The following is a 19,609-nucleotide window of genomic DNA, read 5'->3' as shown; positions in this document are numbered from 1 at the left end:
AGGATGACTGACTATGCGTGGTTTGGTTAACTCTAGAGTTTACCAGAGCTTCAAATACAAGGCAGTGCAGATCTGATACTCCTTTATGGCTTCTGCTGCCTAGAAATTGGAGAACTACAGTTTAGCATGGTTCACAGAATGGTGTCTGTTCAGTTTTTTTGGAGGGTCCATGTCCCAATCCTATTTTCTTTTATAACCTAAAATCTGCAGCTCCTCCTCCACATTCTTCACTCTTCTCATCCAGATTGTTCCACTGTGAAACATCCACATCTTCCTATCAGTCTCTGCTACCAAATCGCCTCATTCCTGACCCTGTTTGAAGTCTTTGCAGGAAGTTCTGTCTCCATGTATGCACTGTGTGGAACCTTTGTTGTGATCCTTTAAAAACATTAATATACAATGAATAAAATGTCTACCTCATTTCCTGGGATGGTTTCTTCAGAATGTATGAGATCCTTAATGTAGTCATTGGTTTTGGTCCATTGAAGGTGATAGGAAGAGGGCTTTTCAACTCTATTTGCTTTGGAACCCACAATGAAGGCCTCAGTTTGGATCTCAGTTGGAAATGGAATGTCATTAGTCACCAACATGGCAGCCAAGATTTTTTCCCATCTTGGGCTATAAGACAGAACAATGGGGTGCTGCCTAAAGCACCTTCTTCCTAAGAAGGTTCTGATGTTAGGTCAGAGGAGGTCAAGGTTATGTCAGCCCAAGAGAAGAAGGCTATGGGGCATCTTGGTCCCAGAACCACAAATGAGAAAGGCCTTTAATCCTAGAGTTTGAACACAATAACCTGAGATGGGAGACCAAACAAATAGCAAAGGGAGGTGTCTTTATCTGTTGTATGTGCTTTAGAATCCACAAAATTGTTTTAGGATTCACAAAATGTGAGCTACTGGCATGTTGCTACCTTTATTTCCATTTTACACACACACACACACACACACACACACACACACACACACACACAAATGAACTCTCATAGATCAAGTGACTTACCTAAAAGTATGGGCTATGGGGAAGCTGCAGCTGGAATTAATCTATTCAAATTCAGCGTAGGCTTTACCACATGGCTTCTGTATGCCAGCAGCATTTTGAGTGGCCAGGAATACCAAAACAATGAAGATCATCCATTCATCCTGCTTTTTCAAATACTATCTATATGCTAATGATCCCCCAATTTTTATTTCCAGCCCAGACTTCTCTCTCAAATTCCAACAGCCTCCTTGGTATTGCACTTGGATGTTTAATGGATGCTCAAGCTCAGTGTATTGGCTGAACTTTTGTCTTCTCCCCAAAAAACTTTCCCACCTCTGTCAATGGAATTCTGCTATTCTAATTACTCAGCTTCTACCTCTTTTCCCTCCACTGATGTTTAATCTCCTAGCTGAGTCTCTTGGCTTTCTCTTTAAAATATACTAAGAATCCGAACACTTGTCACCTCCTTCACTGCTACCCCTTGGTCCAAACTGCTACTATTTCTCACCTGGCTCACTGTACCTATCTGCTAAGGGATCTCCCTGCCCCCCTGCACCAAACAATCCTTTAAAATTGTAAATCAGCCGTCCCTCACTTCACTTGGAGGAAAACTTGACTTCTTCCAATGTCCTCCAACACAGCTCTGCATGATCTGCTTCTTCCCCCTGCAAGTCTTTGCTCAAGCATTGCCTCCTTAAGGAGTCCTACCCTGACTGTCTTATTTAAATCACTCACACTCTTGCTTCCTTTTTTTCTGCTTTGTTTTCTGTGTTGTTAAGCTAACAGGCTGCATGATTTGCTTATTCATGAGGGATATTGCCTATCTCCTCTCTGTAGAGTGTAAGCTTCTTTGGAGAAGAGCTGTTTGCTCTGTCCATTGACGCATTCAGGCTTGGAGAACAGTGCCTGACAGGTAGTAGACACTCAGTAACTTGTTGAATAAACTGCTGCCTTAATAAAGATGTGGCTCACCTGTCACCCATGCCCATGCCATGGGCCTGTCTGTTTGGTAGTGAGTTGTCAGGTCTCCTCTCTGTTTGGCAGGACAGGGAACACCATGCATCTCAGTGCCTCTTCCTTCCCAGGAGGGTGGTGGCTGCTGGAGCAGATGAGCCAGGAGGCCCCCCAATTCCTGATCTCCTTTCAAGCCCTCTGTCTCCTGCCCCAGGGCTCAATATTGATGCTTTATTTCTATCTCCTGGCAAACTTGGCCAACTTCTTAGGCCTCATGTGACCATAAATGGAGTTCACATACAGATGGAGAGAGAGGCCCTTTATAAATGTCTCAGAACTTCTTGGGGGAATTGTCCCTTAAAGAATGGAGGAATTAGGATATAGAAGAGGAAAAAGAAGAAGCAAAGAGAGGCACAGATGTGGCCATATTACTTTAAACCAGTGTCCTATCTGGATCGGTGTTTGTGTTAGGAAGATGGACCCCAGCCCTGGGGCTCCAGATACCCACCTTCTGTTTATCTGCACCTCTTCTTTCCCAAGGCCCACCACGCATGGGAGGGGCAGCGTGGGCTAGGTTCTAATTACTCACATGTATGGACATCTCCAGGGAAGTCTCCTTTTAACTGGGAGGCTGGACATGGTGTGAAAGAGGAGAGACCTACAGGAGTGGGTGGGTCCCAGCACAGAAGGGCAATTACTCTTCCTTATATCAAATGACTACCTAAACCTGAAACTCCATTTCCCCACCCCTATGTTACAGAGCTAATAGAGCCTCCCAGCACGAGCTGGAGAAGGATCTGAGTGATAAACAGGCAGCCTACCGAATCGACGATAAATGCCACAATCTGCGAAACACGTCAGATGGTGTGAGCTACTTTCGCGGAGTGGAGCGGGTTGATGCAACGTAAGTCAGGCACAAGCCACTTCTGGGATCTCGATGTCATTTAATTCATCCTCTCTCCCTTCAAAATGATGCAGCTTACAGGTGAAAGTGCAAAACATGGGAAGATGTGGGAAGGTAAAAGACACACCCTGCTTTGGATGAGTCTTCCGTAACCAGGAGTATTCCTCAGTCAGGCTTTGATACTTGCATCCTATATTGTTTTGTAAAAGAATATTTGTTACTTACACTTATTGTGGTGAGCACTGAGTAACATATAGAATAGCAGAATCACTGTGTTGTACCGCAAACTAATAGGACATTGTAAGTCAACTGTACTTCAATAATAAATCTTTTCTAAAGCTCAAAAAAGAGGATATTTGTTATTTGTATTTCTAATTGTGAAAATAACAGTTACTTGAAGCAGAAAAACCTAGGAAACACATATACGCGTAAAGAAAATAAACTGTTGCCAATGTATTGGATGCTCTGGATTCCATAGGGTACAAGCTAAAAAACAGCATCATGTTTTATTACCACCACTTGTTAAACTTGCTCCACCAATGGTGTCTTTGCCAGGGCTCTGGATGCAGTCTTGGGTTCATGGTCTTTCTCTAGTCATTCCCTTAAAAACAAAACAAAACAAAAACAAAAACCTGAGTTGATCGACTTGATTGAAGTGAAATTCACCTACACTAAAATGCATTTTGGTGAATTTTGACAAATTTCTATGCCTATGCAACCGTGACCATGGTCGAGATGAAGAATATTTTTGTCACCTTGAAGAGTTCCCTGTTTTCCTTCCCATGCTTATGCCCCCTCCCTTTTAAAGTGACCCCCAAATGGATTCTCTTTTGTAGGGCTGGTTACCCCCAAAGCAGCATGTGCCAACTTTGATTTTTAGATTCTTCAGGTATGAATCAGATTCAAACCCTATGCCCTAAGTGGTCCCCTTGAAATGCCTTTTACTTGGCTTGAAGTGAACAAGAAGCATCTTCCTCTTCTCCTTCTGGGGCAGGGGATGTGCTATGATCTAACCACATGCTCTGAGCACCTTGCCCTCCATCAAGGGCCTTCTCTATTTCCAGCATGAGTTTTTAGCCATCCTTCATGGAATGTCAGGATATGGAGCACATAGGGTGTTATTTTGGGTCATTGTGGCCTGAGCTAACAACTAGTCAACGGTTAGAGTCTTATGTGATTTCCTATAATACCAACAAAGAAATGCCACCCATAAGCCCACCATACCCAATGTGACCTGTTAGTCTTTCCAATATATTTTTTAAAGATTTTATTTATTTATACATGAGACACACACACACAGAGGGATTGAGAGAGAGAGAGAGGCAGAGACACAGGCAGAGGGAGAAGCAGGCTCCACGCAGGGAGCCTGATGTGGGACTCGAGCCCGGGTCTCCAGGATCATACCCTGGGCTGAAGGCGGCACTAAACTGCTGAGCCACCTGGGCTGCCTTAGTCCTTCCAATATTGTTCCACACATATAGATACAGATTTATATTTTTAAAGAATGGCATTACACACATACTGTTTATATAGTCTGTCTGACTTTTCATTTCCTGATTTATAAAAACTGTGAAAATATGCTACAACATGAGTCTGCATGCCATATGGATCACTCATTTAAAAGTATGATAATTTACCAACTTTTTCTATTACTTTTGGACACTTAGACTGTTTTAAGGTTTTCAAGGATAGTCATAAATATTGCTGAACATTAATGGCCTCAAGTATACAGTTTTTTGGGAGCATTATTTCCTTAGGACAAATTTTTATATTGCTTTAGCAGCACATATACTCACATTGGAACAATGTCAAGAAGATTAACATGGGTCTTGGGCAAAGATGTCACACAAATTCACGAAGCACATTATTTTTAGTCTAGAGATGTAAAATAGAGATTCATGACTATAGTTAATGATACTGTATGGTATATTTGAAAGTTATTAAGAGAGTAGAATGTAAGTTTTCATCCAAAGAAAAAAATAATTTTAACCATGTATGGCGATAGGTGATAAGGAAATTTATTGTGAGAATCATTTTGCAATGTAGACATGTGTCAAATTATTATGCTGTACATCTACCTGAAACTAATGCAATGTTATATGTTAGTTATATCACAGTAAAAAAAATTCTGTAAATGGAATTTCTGGGTTACATTTGATAGGTTCTTGGTGTCTGTTGTCCTCTGGCATGATTGTACCAGTTCAACAACCCTGCCTGCAAGATCTGAGAGAAAACTTTTAAAAACATGCACACCAGAAAATTACCATTCTCTTCAGTCTTTGCTATTCTGATAAAGGGTTATTAGTATGTTGCTGCTTTCATTTAGTACTCTGATTACTCCTGACACTGGATATTTTCTCATTTGCTTATTGGACTGGGGAGACACACTTCTTGTGAACCAACATACTCGCATCCTTCATCCATCCCTTCCCCACTGCTCCCTGCCCCCTGGCCGACGAGTGGTAGAGGACTTGGTGTATGTTTTGGATTTACAGAAACTAAGCAGGAAAATAAGGAACAATTAAGAAAAATTTTAAATAAGCTTTCCTCTGATGTTTACATTTTATGTAGTAAAACCAGGATTCAGTGATAGGGGATTTCTCCTTTTACAAAATGAATGATTGCCTACAGACTGTCCAGGCTGATTCATCATTGTTACCATTGTATGGTTCTACCTTTTTTTTTTTTTTTTCCAGAGTCTCGGTGCCTGAGTCCTGGGCCAAATTTACAGATGACAATATTCTCCGTTCCCAAAGTGAACGCGCAGCCTCTGCCAAGCTAAGAGATGACATTCAAAACCTCTTGGTTGTGACTGCCAATGAGATGTGGAATCAATTCAACAAAGTGAATGTATCTTTCACCAATCGCATTGCTGAGACTGCAGATGCTAAAAATAAGATTCAGGTTCACTTAGCGAAGGTAAATCAAGCGCCGGTGGTATCCGTTAGCTGACCTGGATAGATAGAACAGGGGAGGGGGCTCTGGGACCACAGATCTCTCACCATTCCTGGAGAGACACCATAAGATGCATGGCCTCCTGGCCGTGCAGACTAAGAAAAATTAAAAACAGTACAAAGCACACCATTTATTTTAGCCAAGTAGCCAGGTGTCAAAATGAAATTGGAATCCCCTGGTTTTTGGAATACAAAGAATGCACTATGCATTGAAAGGTTCCTAGCATTTAATAGAAACAAAAATATTATGATTAAAGTTTAATGAATCACTGTATGTAACTAGGAAGTGAATTTATTATTAGAACATATGGGAGGAATGTTTTCTGTGAAATTATTTCAGGCCCTTTTTCTGGAATACAAAACCAAATACAGGAAACTATTAGGTGGATCAAGAGTGTTTCTGATATTGAACTTTTTAAAGTGCTCCAAGCATAAGCATTTTAGAGTGACAATAAAATGAAGGATTTATGCAGAATTTGAATGTTTCAAGATAAACAAAGAGCTCTTTATTTAGTATCAGTCTTGGAGCCCTTATTATTTCTGTGGATTGTGCTGCCTATAGGTTTTCATGTTTTATTTTAAGACCTGACACAGTCAGCCATGTGTGCTGGAAGGAGGTATTATCCAACTGAGGGCACCATGTTTTCTTAGACTACAGCAATTTCCCTTCTCATGTTGTTTTCTTTGGGCGACAGATATTTATTGGGCCAGGCAGCATGCCACCCAGGAGCTTATATTTGTCAAGATGTGCACGTGTATGAAAAGCTCACGAACAATTAGTATCAATAGAAAATTAGAAATTGCAGTTGCCAAACAGCAAATGTAGAAAGTGTTGTTGGGGTTTGGAGAAAGAGGTGAACATTCCGGCAGGGTGATGTCTTGAATGAAGCCTCAGGAGGTAGCCAGTGAGAAGTGGAGTTCAGGTCAGTAAATGGATGGTGTGTGTCCTGGGAGAGAAGCCTGAAAAGGTGGCCTGGAGCCACACTGTAGAAGACATCCATGGGAAGGTGTTCACTGGGCAGTATGAAGCTATTCTGAAGGCCTCTGGAAGGCTCACCTGATGGAGTCCCTTTGTTCAACAAATTTTTATTTACTTCTGCTTTAGTTCTCTGGGGCTGTCACAACAAAATACTACAGACTGGATGACTTAAACAACAGAAGTCACTCCCCCCCCCCCCCCCCCACACACACACACAATTCTGGAAGCTAGATGTACAAGATCCAGGTGTCAGCAGAGTTGATCTCTTCTGAGGTCTCTCTTTGTTTTTATTTATTTATTTGTTTGTTTGTTTGTTTATTCATTTATTTGTTTGTTTATTTATTTATTTTTTTAAATTTTATTTTTTTTGAGGTCTCTCTCTTTGATTTGCAGATGGCCAACCCCCACTAGGTCCTCACGTGCTCTTCCCTCTATGCGTGCCTGTGTCCTAATCTCCCCTTCTTCTAAGGACACCAGTCATTTTGCACCGGGGCCTACCATAGTGACCTCATTTTAACGCAATTACCTCTTTCAAAGGCTCCATCTCCAAAAACAATCACATTCTGAGATACTGGGGATTAGGATATCAACACAGGAGCCTTTCTGGGGCTGGGAAAGAGGACAGAATTTGGGCCAGAATGGCTACATTCGAAGTACTGTGCTGGGGACTTTGGGGGTATACACTGATCAGCAACACACTAGCTCTGCCACCTTGTATTTGGATTGAGACGAGACATGAAAGTAGAAAAGACCAGAAAGGTGTAAAAAGAACTTGGAGCTGCAGATGAAACAGCTTCAGAAGGAAGAGTTATTTCTGCTGGTGAGAGATAGGGATAGCTTCAGGGGGACAGGGAGCCCCCAAGGGTGGCTTTGGTGATAGACGACTGCAATGATCTTCAACAGGTTGTTGAAAGCTTGGGAGGGAGGTCAAAGCTGAAGTGATGGATTTCAGGGCTCCTGGATTATACAAGTGGTGAGTCCCTGATGTTACACTACATGAGAGGGGAGAAGGGACAGAGCAGAGAAGTGGTTCAAGATGCAGCCTTGCACTGGAAGTGGTGAGGAGCAGCTAGAGAGAGAGGCTGGGAATTAGGACAGTGCTTGGCCAGAGAAGACAAGCAGGGTAAGAGTTTCAATGAGAGGGAGACATCGGGGAGGATTATTATTGACTCTGAGAGTGCAGTTTCATGAGGGCCACTGGGTCCCGGTGTAGAGGGGCCACCTGGAGATTTGCTGGTCGCAAAAGAAGGAGTGAATAAGACCATTATGGAATGTGTGCCATGGGGACTGGGAGCAGGAGGCGGGAGGGTACCGGCTGGAGAATACCCAGGTGGGACTGGGTGAGAGCGTGGTGCTAAAGACATGAGGTTTTATAAGAATTTGCGGGACATTGGGGTGTGTCTTCAGGCCACAGGAAGGTGGCTGAGGAAGGGGGCAGTGCTAGGTGGACTTGGAGAACTGGGAGTGCAGAGGTCAAAGCCGTAGAAGAAAGAAGAGTTGTCGGAGCATAGGTGGGAGAGAAGACCAAGAAAGGACTCAGGTTTAAACAGTTTGGGGGGACATTCTTTAAGAAAAAATAATATAAAATCAGGATTCTGAATAGCATCCTGTATAGTACTCCTTCCTTATAAGTGAGACACACAGGAACTTGAACTTGATTTGCTTCAAGGCAAATCCTCCACCAGCAGGAAAACATCTCCGTGGACACTGGTAAGAAGAAAAAGAGGCAGGACATGCTATGTGAGGATGACCTAAGGGCCCCTCAAACCTCACAGCCTCACATTTTTTCAGAGTTATGCATACATGTGAATTTTTAACGACAGGTGATCTGGGGGCTGTGGGTGGGAGGGGGGGCCATTTTGTCATATTTGCTCATTTCTGTGGTATAAATACCCCCTGCCTGGCAGATTTCCCCTAGAGAGGGAAGAGACACACACAGTCAGCTCTTCAGAGAGTCTGGATGACAGGGAGGGAAAAAGGCCTTGAGAGAATCCACCTGCCCAGTGGAGAGGGCAAGGCAGGCCTCAAGCCTTAAATGCAAGAGGCCTCAAGCATTTGTTTCTTTTCATACAGACCCTGCAGGAGATTTTCCAGACTGAAATGACCATAGAATCCATCAAGAAGGCCATCAAAGACAAGTCTGCCTTCCTGAAGGTGGCTCAGACCAGACTGGACGAGCGTACAAGGAGACCCAACATAGAACTCTGCCGGGACATGGCTCAGCTACGGTGAGGCGGGAGTGTGCCCTTGGCAGGAAGGGCAAGGTCAGGGTGCACCTTGGAGCAACCCACTTGCCCCATGGTGGCGGCTCCATGTTCTTTATAAAGTCGCTTTCTGCTGTCACATGGAAGAGCACACTAACAGTCATTGTCTAGGAGCCTTCTTTGAAAGTGTTAATAATTTTTAAAAAAAAGAAAGAAAGTGTTAATTATTATTAATAATGGGCATGGAGTTTTAGTCGGGGATGATGGTTAAGTTCCAGAGATGGATGGTGGTGATGGATACACAACAGTTTGAGAGTACTTTTTCTTTTAAAGATTTTATTTATTTATTCATGAGAGACACACACACAGAGGTAGAGACACAGGCAGAGGGAGAAGCAGGCTCCCTGTGGGGAACCTGATGTGGGACTCGATCCCGGGACCCTGGGATCACACCCTGAGCCGAAGGCAGACACTCAATGACTGAGCCACCCAGGTGTCCCAGTTTTAAAGTACTTAACACCACTGCACTGTACACTTAAAAATAGTTGAGATGGTAAATTTTTTGTGCTATGTACATTTTACCACAATTTTTGAAAAAAGGACATAAAATCAACACTGTATGCAAAAAAAACAAACAAACAAACAAGTGATAAATGTTAAGCCTCATTGAGTGGGGCCGATGGGTCCTCTGGGTTCCTCTGTGCTTCCCAGGGGTCTGGAGTTTCCAGAACACCTCTCTTATAAGCAGCAGAGTATGTTGCTTGCTGTGTGGTTTTCAGTGCCTGGGACTCATTAGAAAAGGGACTTGTGTTACCAGTTCCACTGACCCCTTTCTATTTGTTCTCACCCATTTGTTCTCATTGGCCTCTCTTGGCATTTGATATCTTCTCTCCTCATTAAGACCATCCTCATGGTCCCCTAGGACTACCTCAGGTTCATTTCAGTTTGTTCTGTTCTCAGTAGAAATTGAGACCAGCTGTCTTCATCAAGCATAGTCCTCTCCCCCATATACATGGCAGCATGACTCTGGTGCTGCCATTTATCTCCCAAACACTAGATGCCTTTTATTATGACGATCATTTTAAAAAAATTTATTTATTTATGATAGACATAGAGAGAGAGAGAGAGAGAGAGAGAGAGAGAGAGAGAGGCAGAGACACAGGAGGAGGGAGAAGCAGGCTCCACGCCGGGAGCCTGACGTGGGACTCCATCCCAGCACTCCAGGATCGCGCCCTGGGCCAAAGGCAGGCACTAAACCGCTGAGACAACCAGAGACCCCGTATGATGATAATTTTTAACTTTGAACATTCCTTTTTGGATGGTCTTGTCAGGAATTGGGCAAAGCTTTTCTCCCCCAGCGTTCTGGCTTCATTTCCAACTTCCCAATACTGGCCGGCTTGCCATTTCTTTCTGGATTTCTTCATCACTCTTCTCAGGTCACGAAATGCCCTGCACAGAAGCAAATCAAATTGATAGCACCTGGAAGAACCAAAGCGGCCACTCTTGAACTCCAAATTCCTTTCTGGTGCTGCGGGGAGATGCCACTAGTGTTGTCCCCTACCTGGTTCCATGATGGGATTCCCTTCTCATGACAAAGGATTGATCCTAGGAAGCAAGTCAGGGAGATCGTCGTGAGGCCAACAATGATGAAGAGGAGAAAGATGCTGAAATGGCAAGAGTAGAGTAGTTGCCACCATGTATGGATCTCATTCTGTGCGAGCCCCATCCTCAGCCCTCATTCATGATCTGCATTTCACAAATAAAGAAAATGAGGCAGGAGCAGGTTGTGTGATGTGGTAAGTAGAGGCACAGTTTAAGCCCTTGCCTGCCTCACTGCGGAGCTCTTTTCAACCAAACCAACCATTTGCTTTTGCTTCCCCCATCTTTCACATGTATGGTGCTTTTACCATCCGTCCCCCTATTGCATGCCCGATCCCATCCAACTCCCTCAATGCCCACACGGAGTGAGCTGGCAAGGCAGGTACTGTATCCCTATCTCTCTCTCTCACAGAGGATGAAACTGAGGGTCACAGAGGAGATCCTTACAGCAAAACACCCTACTGTACAGCATGCATGTTGTCTGTGTTGGGTGCTAAGAAGCATGTTGTAGAATATATGCCAATGGATTAGCTGCATTTCTCCTTGTGGAGCTGTTGTTGGGCCATAGCCATATGGGTGTGCATCCAGGATGGCTACACGTTTCCCCAAGTGGGTTGCAGAGAACCCCTATTCCTATATAGCCCGTTCATGATTTAGGATAAGCTGTTCTCCACTCCGGAGGCCAGGCAGGTGCCCGGGTGGCCCGTCTGCCGTGTCCCCGTGCTTCTGAGGAGCATGGTAGTGAGAGCTCAGACATCTGGCCAGTTAGGCTTAGATCACGAATTGTGGCTTTCTACAAATCTTATTAGGGGAAGCTGAGTGAAGTTTCTTTCTCTGGAAGTTTCTGCAGAGTCACCAGGAATAGAGACAGGGATACATAAATTGTTCACACTGGCACCAGACAAACCCAGGCTGCTTTTTAAAAGGATTTTGAGTAGTGGTCTAATTTGACATTGGAGTTTTCAGACAAATGAGGCATGGGAGGTTGCTCCACAGAAGCTGAATGACTTTTCCTTTTTTCCTCCACTTCACAGCTACATGGAATTCACTTTCCCTTTGCTTCCTGTAGAATCCATACCATGTCCATTTCTCCTTTATAGACTTTAGGACAAAACCTACTTTTGTTTCTGTAAAGATTTGTTTTTAAAGCATCGTGGTCCAAAGGACCACAGACTCAGGGAAGCAAGGATAGAGAAAAATTGCAGTTTTCATTTTGAGACTTTTGTTTTCATTTAAATTTTCCGAACGGGTTCTTGCAAAAGTAATTCTAAACATTTTTGGCATCTTTGGTGGCGGCAGGCCAGACCAGGCTCTGTTTTACTTCAATAATCTTGGTGCATTAAAAAAAAAAATGACAGTAGCTTTATTTGTATTTGAATGCAAAATGTTTTTCAGTTCTGCAATTTCCCCCCAAAATAAGTGGTTTCAGCAGAACAGCTTTCTGTGATCTGCCAAGAACAAGGAAGCCGAGGGAGAGATGTGGCCTTGAAAGATGGGTGAAAATGTGTTTCTAAAGGCACAGGGAGGGAAGTGCAGGATCTCCCAGCTGTACTCATGTTGCAGTGAAAGGCAAGGCACCAGCTGCCTGCGTTCTGTGGATCTTCAATTCCTTTTCTAAAAAAAAAAAAAAAAAAAAAAAAAGTGAGAAAACAGTGCAGGTTCTAAGACGAAGGGAGATGCGCTGTGTGGATCTGTTTTCACAGCTTGTTGTTGCTCTCTGAGCCTTCTGGGGACCCTTTGTGGTGTCTTCTTCCTCCTGGACTGTCTTGGAAGTGGACCCCTCCAGCCTTCCCTCCAGGCTTCCCCTCCAGCTTGTGCTTCCTCTTTATCACCTGGGCTCTGGTTCTTGTTCTCCGAAGACTCTGTGAACTTGGACTTCCAGGCAGCTCCCTATCTCCTTCTGTGACCTCCCTCACCTGGGACAGGGAAGTGGTCTTCATCCCACAAGTATTTTTGGGATGCCTGTGGACTGCAGAAGGGGCTGCAGATGCACCCACGAGGAAGGTGGGCTCAGGGAGCTGTTGCTTTTGTTGTGTTGATGCCCTGCAGGGAAGATGTAACAAACAGGCCCAGCCAAGTGCCAGGAGGGCTGCAGAAGAGTTGGTGCTCTTGGAACACATGCCATTAGGTAGCAAAATAGTCCTAGGGGTGAGGGAGGGACTTCTTGAAGAGTGTCTTCACATTTGGGCTTTGAGGATGGCATTAATTAGTGGGATGAAAAGTAGGGTAAGAATGTTCTGGGCTGAGATGCCTGGTGGCTCAGTTGGCTAAGCAGATGCTTTGGCTCATGTTATGATCTCAGGGTCCTGGAGTTGAGCCCTGCATTAGGCTCCCAGCTCAGCAGGAGATCTACTTCTCCCTCTGCTCCTCTCTCTCATACTCTCTCTCTCTCTCTCTCAAATAAATAAAAATTTTAAAAACAAAAAAGGGTATTTTGGGCAGTGGAGACGGGAAGGGTGAAGTTGCTGAGGCCCGAGACAGAGCAAGCATATTCAAGGACTTGCCTGCAGAGCAGAGAAGGAAGGGCACAGTGGGTGTGGTGGGTGATCAAGATGCTTTGCTTAGCATCTGCAAAGACCATGTCCCCATGGCCTGAGATGGGACCTCAGATGGCCTGGGGTGCTGGTGACACATCTACTCCACTCCCTCCCTCAGCCAGGGTCAGCCAGCAGCTGGCACATCCTTGAAGGAGGGTGTGCCCAGAGGTAGACATGGGAGAGCAGTTCCTGGGCATTTCTAGACCATCATAGTCTGATTGTCGTGCTGTCCCAGCAAGATAAGTTGGCCCCGTCGCCCTTGTTGTGTTGGTCTCTAAAAGCCAAAGAGACTTTAAGTCCCTCAAAATTGTGTTTCCATTTTATAAAATATTTAACCGTGTTCCTTCTGGCTTTAAAAGTAGTATCTATCTGCTCATGATGGGGGAAAAAAATCAGAAAAAGGAAGTAAAAAATAAAACCCATCTTCGATTCTTTGTTGCCATTGAGGGAAAACCAGAGTTAGCATTTTGTTGTATTTCCACCAGGTATGTTGACAAAATTGTGATCAAGCTGCCTATGGGATTTTCTTTCTTTCTTTTTTTTCCTATGGGATTTTCTATCCCCTTTCTTTCTTTCTTTCTTTCTTTCTTTCTTTCTTTCTTTCATTTATTTATTTGAGAAAGAGAGTGCATGCATGTGAGCATGAGCAGGGGAGGAGAAGGGAGGGGAGTGTTGAGTCTGATGCAGGCCTCAATCCCAGGACCCTGAAATCATGACCTGAGCTGAAGACAGACGCTTAACTCACTGAACCACCCAGATGCCCCTATCTTGACTTTTTCAACGAACATCATATTGTGAGTTTCTTCCCCCGTGACAAGTACAAATTCTTTTTTCTCAAAGTATTTCTTGCATTCCTTCCGTCATGTTGCTACAGCATATAGGTTATTGTTAGGTGTGAATGCTCTTTCCTCATACTACTATGCAACATAAGATAATACTGCAAAGAGATTATTCCTTTATTCTTTTAAGTCAAACTTTTTACCATATTTTTCTCTGAAAGTTTTCTTGTTTAATTTCACAAGTAAGATCAAGATGCATTCTGATGTTAAAATGAATTGAATACAGATCTCTATGGGGTACAAAATGAGACCCCCCCCCTTCCTGCCCTCTTGTCTTCCCGCCATTCAGCCTACACAGTGGCTTCTGATTTGGTGCCTCTCCTTAAAAATGTGCCAAAGAAGAGAGCATGAGAGTTCTGAGTAGAAAAGTTATTGCTTTGATGCCATCTTAATATTCTGTGAGAGCCTACTTTGTGCTGGTATGACACTGGCCCTTGTGGTAGTGTTGCCCGATTTTGCAAATCAAAACACAGGATGGCCAGTAAAATTTGAGTTTCAGTAAACAATGAATAATTTCTAGTATAAATATATCCCAAATACTGCATAAAATACTTCTACTAAAAAAAGCCTTGTGCCAAGTGAAAATACATAGACTGAATATTATTCAGCCTTAAAAAGGAAGGGAATTCTGACACCTGCTACCACATGGATGAACCTTCAGGATATTACACTGAGTGAAATAATAAGCCAGTCACACAAGGACAAGCACTGCGTGATTCCACCTGTATGAGGATCATAGAGCAGTAATATTCAGGGAGATGGAAAGTAGAATGGTGATTACCAGGGCCCCAGGGGGATGAAGAGTTAGTGTTCAATGAGGACCGAGTTTCAGTTTTGCAAGATAAAGAGTTTTGTGAATAGACGGTGGTCATGGTTGCACAACAGTGTGAATGCAGGTAACACCACTAAACCGTTCGCCTAAAAGTGGTTAAGATGGTAAATTCTATGTTGTGTGTCTTTGGTCACAATTAAAAAAATACCTACACTAAAAAAATGCACATTTCTTTGAAATTCAGATTTATCTGAGGCATCCTGTGTGTTAACCCAGTAACCCTACACTGTAGGGATTACAAATAGAAATGGTCTTACCCAAAAGGGTCCTGGATCCTGAAGCCACTTCCCTGGTCTCTGCTTCTGCCTCTTGCAGGGAGCTGAGATGGTAGGGGCAGGAAATGGGACCCAGTTCCTTATTATGGCCAGTGAGACTCCCTATTTCCTTCTTAGTTTCCTGGATAACTGTGTGAAGCTTATAAACACATGTGAGCCGCGTGCCTGTGGAGAAGGCAGTTCATCAGTCTCCTGGCTCAGTCTCCTTGTCTGTGAAACAAGGAAGCTGGGCTTGGTGACCTCTCACATTTATTTTCCAGTTGCAGAGTTCTGTGAAGCTAGACTGTTGCCTTGGTATAATGATTTTAACATGGCCTGGATATTTTTCTATGATGGTGAAATTCCTTTCTATCCCTAGGGACACACACATCTTTATGTGGTCTGTGGTTATCATCACCATTCTCTTTACATTAGTGGATGTTTTATTTTATTTTTCTATTTTTATTTTTTTAAGGAGGCTCCACACCTAAAGTGGGGCTTGAACTCATGACCCTGAGATTGAGAGTCGCATGTTTTACTAAATGAGGCAGGCAGGACCCCTGTATTACTGTATATTTTAATTAACTCGGTGCACCTCCAGTCTGCAGATAAATGAATTCCCAAATAAAGAAAACTTTAATATTTAAGCACTACTTACAATTTGTTAAATTTGGAGTTGTGTTTTCAACTGACCAGGATCAGGCAGGGAGCAGCATGGTAATTAAAGGCAGCCAATAGGTCATTCCATGCAAAACACTAAGGAGAGTAACCTAAATTCCTTATACCTCAGTTTTGTCATCTGTAAAATGGGGATAATAATAGTATCTACTTCATGGTGTTGTTATGAAATTAATAATAAATTTTTTGATTGTGGAAAGTCATTAGGATAGTGTATACAATGCATATATATTTATATATATAAATACTACATGTAGAGTATGTATATATAATACATATATATTATATACCATATATATAACAAAGTAGTTAATAAATGTGTTACTATTATTATTATTGTCTTTTTATAAACTGTTCCCTATCTTTTCTCTTAAGTGGCCACATAGTCATCTCTCTTCAATATAATTGGCCAAATCAGTGGGTAAAGGAGCCTCTGTTTAATTACCCCCCAAAAAGAGAGAGAAAGACTTTCTAAATATAAACACAATGGAAGAAATCACAAAGAAAAAGATTTGGCTTACTGTAAAAATTTGAAATCTTATGTATAGAAAACACATCATAACCAAAATTAAAAAGGCAAAAAACAAATCAGGGAAAAAATTTGTCAGTAGCAAAGCAGACAAAAAAAAATCAATATGCCTAATATGGAAAGAGCTCTTTGCAAATGAGTAAGATAAATAGTTATACCTCAGTAGAAAGGAGCAAAAGAGAGAAGCAGTTCACAGAAGAAATGCTGCAAGCAACAAGGCCAGTAGACACTCAGGGAAGTTTCTCTAATAATCAGAGAAATGAAAATTAAAACAATATTGACTAATATAATTTGAGAAGATGTGATAGATTTTTCTATGAAATGATTTTTTTCTTTTTGTCTTAATGAAGAATGTGTCATTTTTTTATCATCACAAGGTAATTAGAGCTACAACCTGTTTCACCACTTATATAGCTGATTTTAAACATTATCTTGTCCTATTACGTTTTCAACAATTACAAATATATTTAGTCTGGGAACTTGAGGCATTGCCTTGGGATGTTGCTGGGGGGCATGGGCATTATAATTTCAGGAATGCCTCATTAACTAACCTCTACCACGGCCACCACCAGGATATGTTGACAAATTGTGCTGAATTCTAGCCATTGAGTAAAGTTGGGTATCCCCCCTCCTCCTAACAATGAAAAGAATTGCCATGATAAAATAGTAACGTAAGAAAGTCCATCTAAGTTTTGATTTTTCCCATCTTTACTACTTAAAAAAGTGTCACATGTTTATAAGTTTTCCCTCTTCTAAAAAATGTAATAATTTAATATGTGTGTGTGTGTGTACAAAAATTTGATGGTATCTCTAAAATATGCTTAGTTTGCCTTTTGGATCCTGGGCATTGTTAAGGGACGTGGCCCTGGCCTGATACCAGACCTACAAGGAAGCCCAAGTACTCCTTCCTCTGCACATTTGTTCTGACTTTGGGATGACGCATGTGCACTCAGCCCAGCAGCCACCTTCTAATAGGAATTCAGTAACCATGCAGGCCCTTAATTCAGCACATAACCAGCCTTAGGGATGTGACTTCTGCTAAGCTAACCGGGTGCTTCTTTCCTTACACAGTCTTGTTAATGAAGTGTATGAGGTGGATGACACCATCCAGACCTTGCAGCAGCGCCTGAGGGAAGCGGAGGACACCCTGCAGTCGCTGGTCCACACCAAAGCCACACTGGAGCATGACCTGGCTGTCAAAGCCAATTCCCTGTACATTGACCAGGAAAAATGCATGAGCATGCGCAAGACCTTCCCCAACACCCTCCGGCTGGTGGGCTTCTGTTAGGGACCCCACCAGGAACTGGAAAAGTGGAACCAAAGCCCTGTGGCAGCAATTTAAACTGAGTGCTAATATATTCACTAAATAAAGGATTGTGTTGTTAGAAATGTACCAGTTTCCTGTCTTGGAAAGTCTTTTGTTTACGCCCAAACCTTCATTTTCTACTATTTACTAGGCTTCTGAGCTATGGAAGGGATATAAAGAAATATAATCAATCTAATGAGAAGGTTAAAAAAAAGATTATTTGTGTTATTCTTGTTCTCTGAGTAACACAAATGGGCTGGAAAGTAGAAATGTATTTCCTCTGAGGCGGTGAGGGCAGGAATCACAAATAGGGTGGATTTTCAGCTCTGTCTCAAAGGAAACCCAGAGGAAAGGACAAAAACTCTTGGGTATGTGGTGATCTGAGCACAAACAAAGGTGGAACAATACGCAGTACTTTTGGAACAATAGTAGGGGGACCAGTTTCACTGTGATTCATATGGAGGGTATATAACATGGGGAGGCCTTCATCACCAGGTCAAGGAGTTGAGGGGAGTTGATGGACATCTCTGAGCAGGGAAATGGCCTTATGAAATTGCGATTGAGCAATGAAATTAGAGTGATGGCAGTAGAAACAAAGAAAGGAGAAATGCAAAACATATTCTAAGCAATCAACGGGACTTGGTAACTCCATGGGAACTGAGTACAAGGGGTCCAGGATGACAGAGGCGTTGTCCCTACCATGGGTTGCAAAATTGAGCATTGCTTAAATTCCAGGAGGTCCTGTGGTATCCCAGGGATTATTGTTTAAAATAACTTTTTCTTTATTATAAATGAAAAACATTTGCATGATATATTTTGGAAATGGAGAAACACACACACACACACACACACTCCTAAAATGCACACGTTATCATAACACCCAGAAATGATCACTGAGGTTTGTCAACATTTTATTTTCTGTGCTTTGGCTTTGACTCTATGTGTATATAATGTTTAGCTACATATGTGGGTAATATGTAATGTTTATGGTTATTTACATATGTAAATATGTTATTGGCTGTTTACCCACAGCATCGCTTTTGAAAACCTTCCCTTTCTACCCCTAAAAAACAATACATATTGCCTGTGGGAACTTGAGAAAATACAGACAACAAAAGAAGATAATGTCTTCTATATTTCTAAACTAACTAGGTATTTTGACATACACGGAGTTTTATTTCTGTATTTATACACTGGCGTTCCTATCAAAATTGGAATCATTCCAAATAAAGCAGCCAGCACCTACTATGTGTCTGATATCATTCTCTGTGCCTCATTCATTTCAGCTCATTTATGCTTTTTCCACTTAATCATATGCACATTTTCCATGTCATTAAACATTCTTTTCACAGCTTCATTTTAATGACTTTTTGATGTACCATTGCATTGAGATTCTAGAATGTTCTATAACCAATTTCTATCACTGGCTACTTATACCATGCCTCACTCTTATCATAAAAACAGACACGATTTTATCTTGTTGGCTAAATGTTTGCAAACATCTTTAATATTTTCCTAAGGATATGGAATCGCTAGATCAGAAGTTATGCACATTAAAAAAAAAAAAAAGACTTTTTTATGGTGTGTTGTCAAATTGCCCTCCTGAAAGTTGTGTTACTCTGCACTCCAGCCAGCACTCTATGAGAGGGCCTGTCTTTCTACAACTTTGATAACTGTGATTTTTTTTTTTTTTTTACCATTTAGTAGCATAAAAATGTTCTTCTTAATTGCTTTAACATCTTTGGACACTAGTGATGTAGGGAGAGCATTGTTCCCTGGACCCTTGATTTTTTCTGTTAATTGCTTGTTTTTTTAATTTGCCTGTTTCCCCTATTTATCTTTTTTTTTTCCATTTATTTTTGAGAGTTCCCTGTATATTGATCATACAACACTTTCACCATAGGTACTGAATGTGGATTCTTTATATGGCACCAGCCTTTACATTTTGTTTATGGTTTTTAATGTACAGAGGTGGAAGAGTACAAGTGTTTCCATGGTTTAAGTATGCCTTTGGAGTTACACGGGAAAGCTCTTCTTCATCTCAAGATTATTGACTTGTAAT

General features: G+C 42.1%; 1 protein-coding gene and 1 non-coding gene across 4 annotated transcripts in view; both read left to right on the top strand.

Moving 5' to 3' along the window:
- The window catches only part of TEKT3 (tektin 3), a 40,527-nt gene extending 22,893 nt beyond the window's left edge, over positions 1-17,634 (top strand). For all 3 annotated transcript variants that reach the window (XM_025428320.3, XM_025428319.3, XM_025428321.3), the window contains 4 exons: positions 2,693-2,836; positions 5,533-5,755; positions 8,843-8,997; positions 17,313-17,634. In XM_025428320.3, the coding sequence (XP_025284105.1) occupies positions 2,693-2,836; positions 5,533-5,755; positions 8,843-8,997; positions 17,313-17,529 (739 nt within the window). In that variant the 3' untranslated portion in view covers positions 17,530-17,634. The remainder of the gene's footprint in view (positions 1-2,692; positions 2,837-5,532; positions 5,756-8,842; positions 8,998-17,312) is intronic.
- On the top strand, positions 4,608-4,710 carry LOC112647672 (U6 spliceosomal RNA). Its single transcript, XR_003128419.1, has one exon. It is a non-coding gene; the product is annotated as a U6 spliceosomal RNA (small nuclear RNA).
- Positions 17,635-19,609: the final 1,975 nt, after the last annotated feature.

This window comes from Canis lupus, chromosome 5 (assembly GCF_003254725.2).
Source record: "Canis lupus dingo isolate Sandy chromosome 5, ASM325472v2, whole genome shotgun sequence".
NCBI lineage: Eukaryota > Metazoa > Chordata > Mammalia > Carnivora > Canidae > Canis > Canis lupus.
The sequence above is the reverse complement of the archived record's forward strand: the minus strand, read 5'-3'. Positions and strand labels throughout refer to the sequence as shown.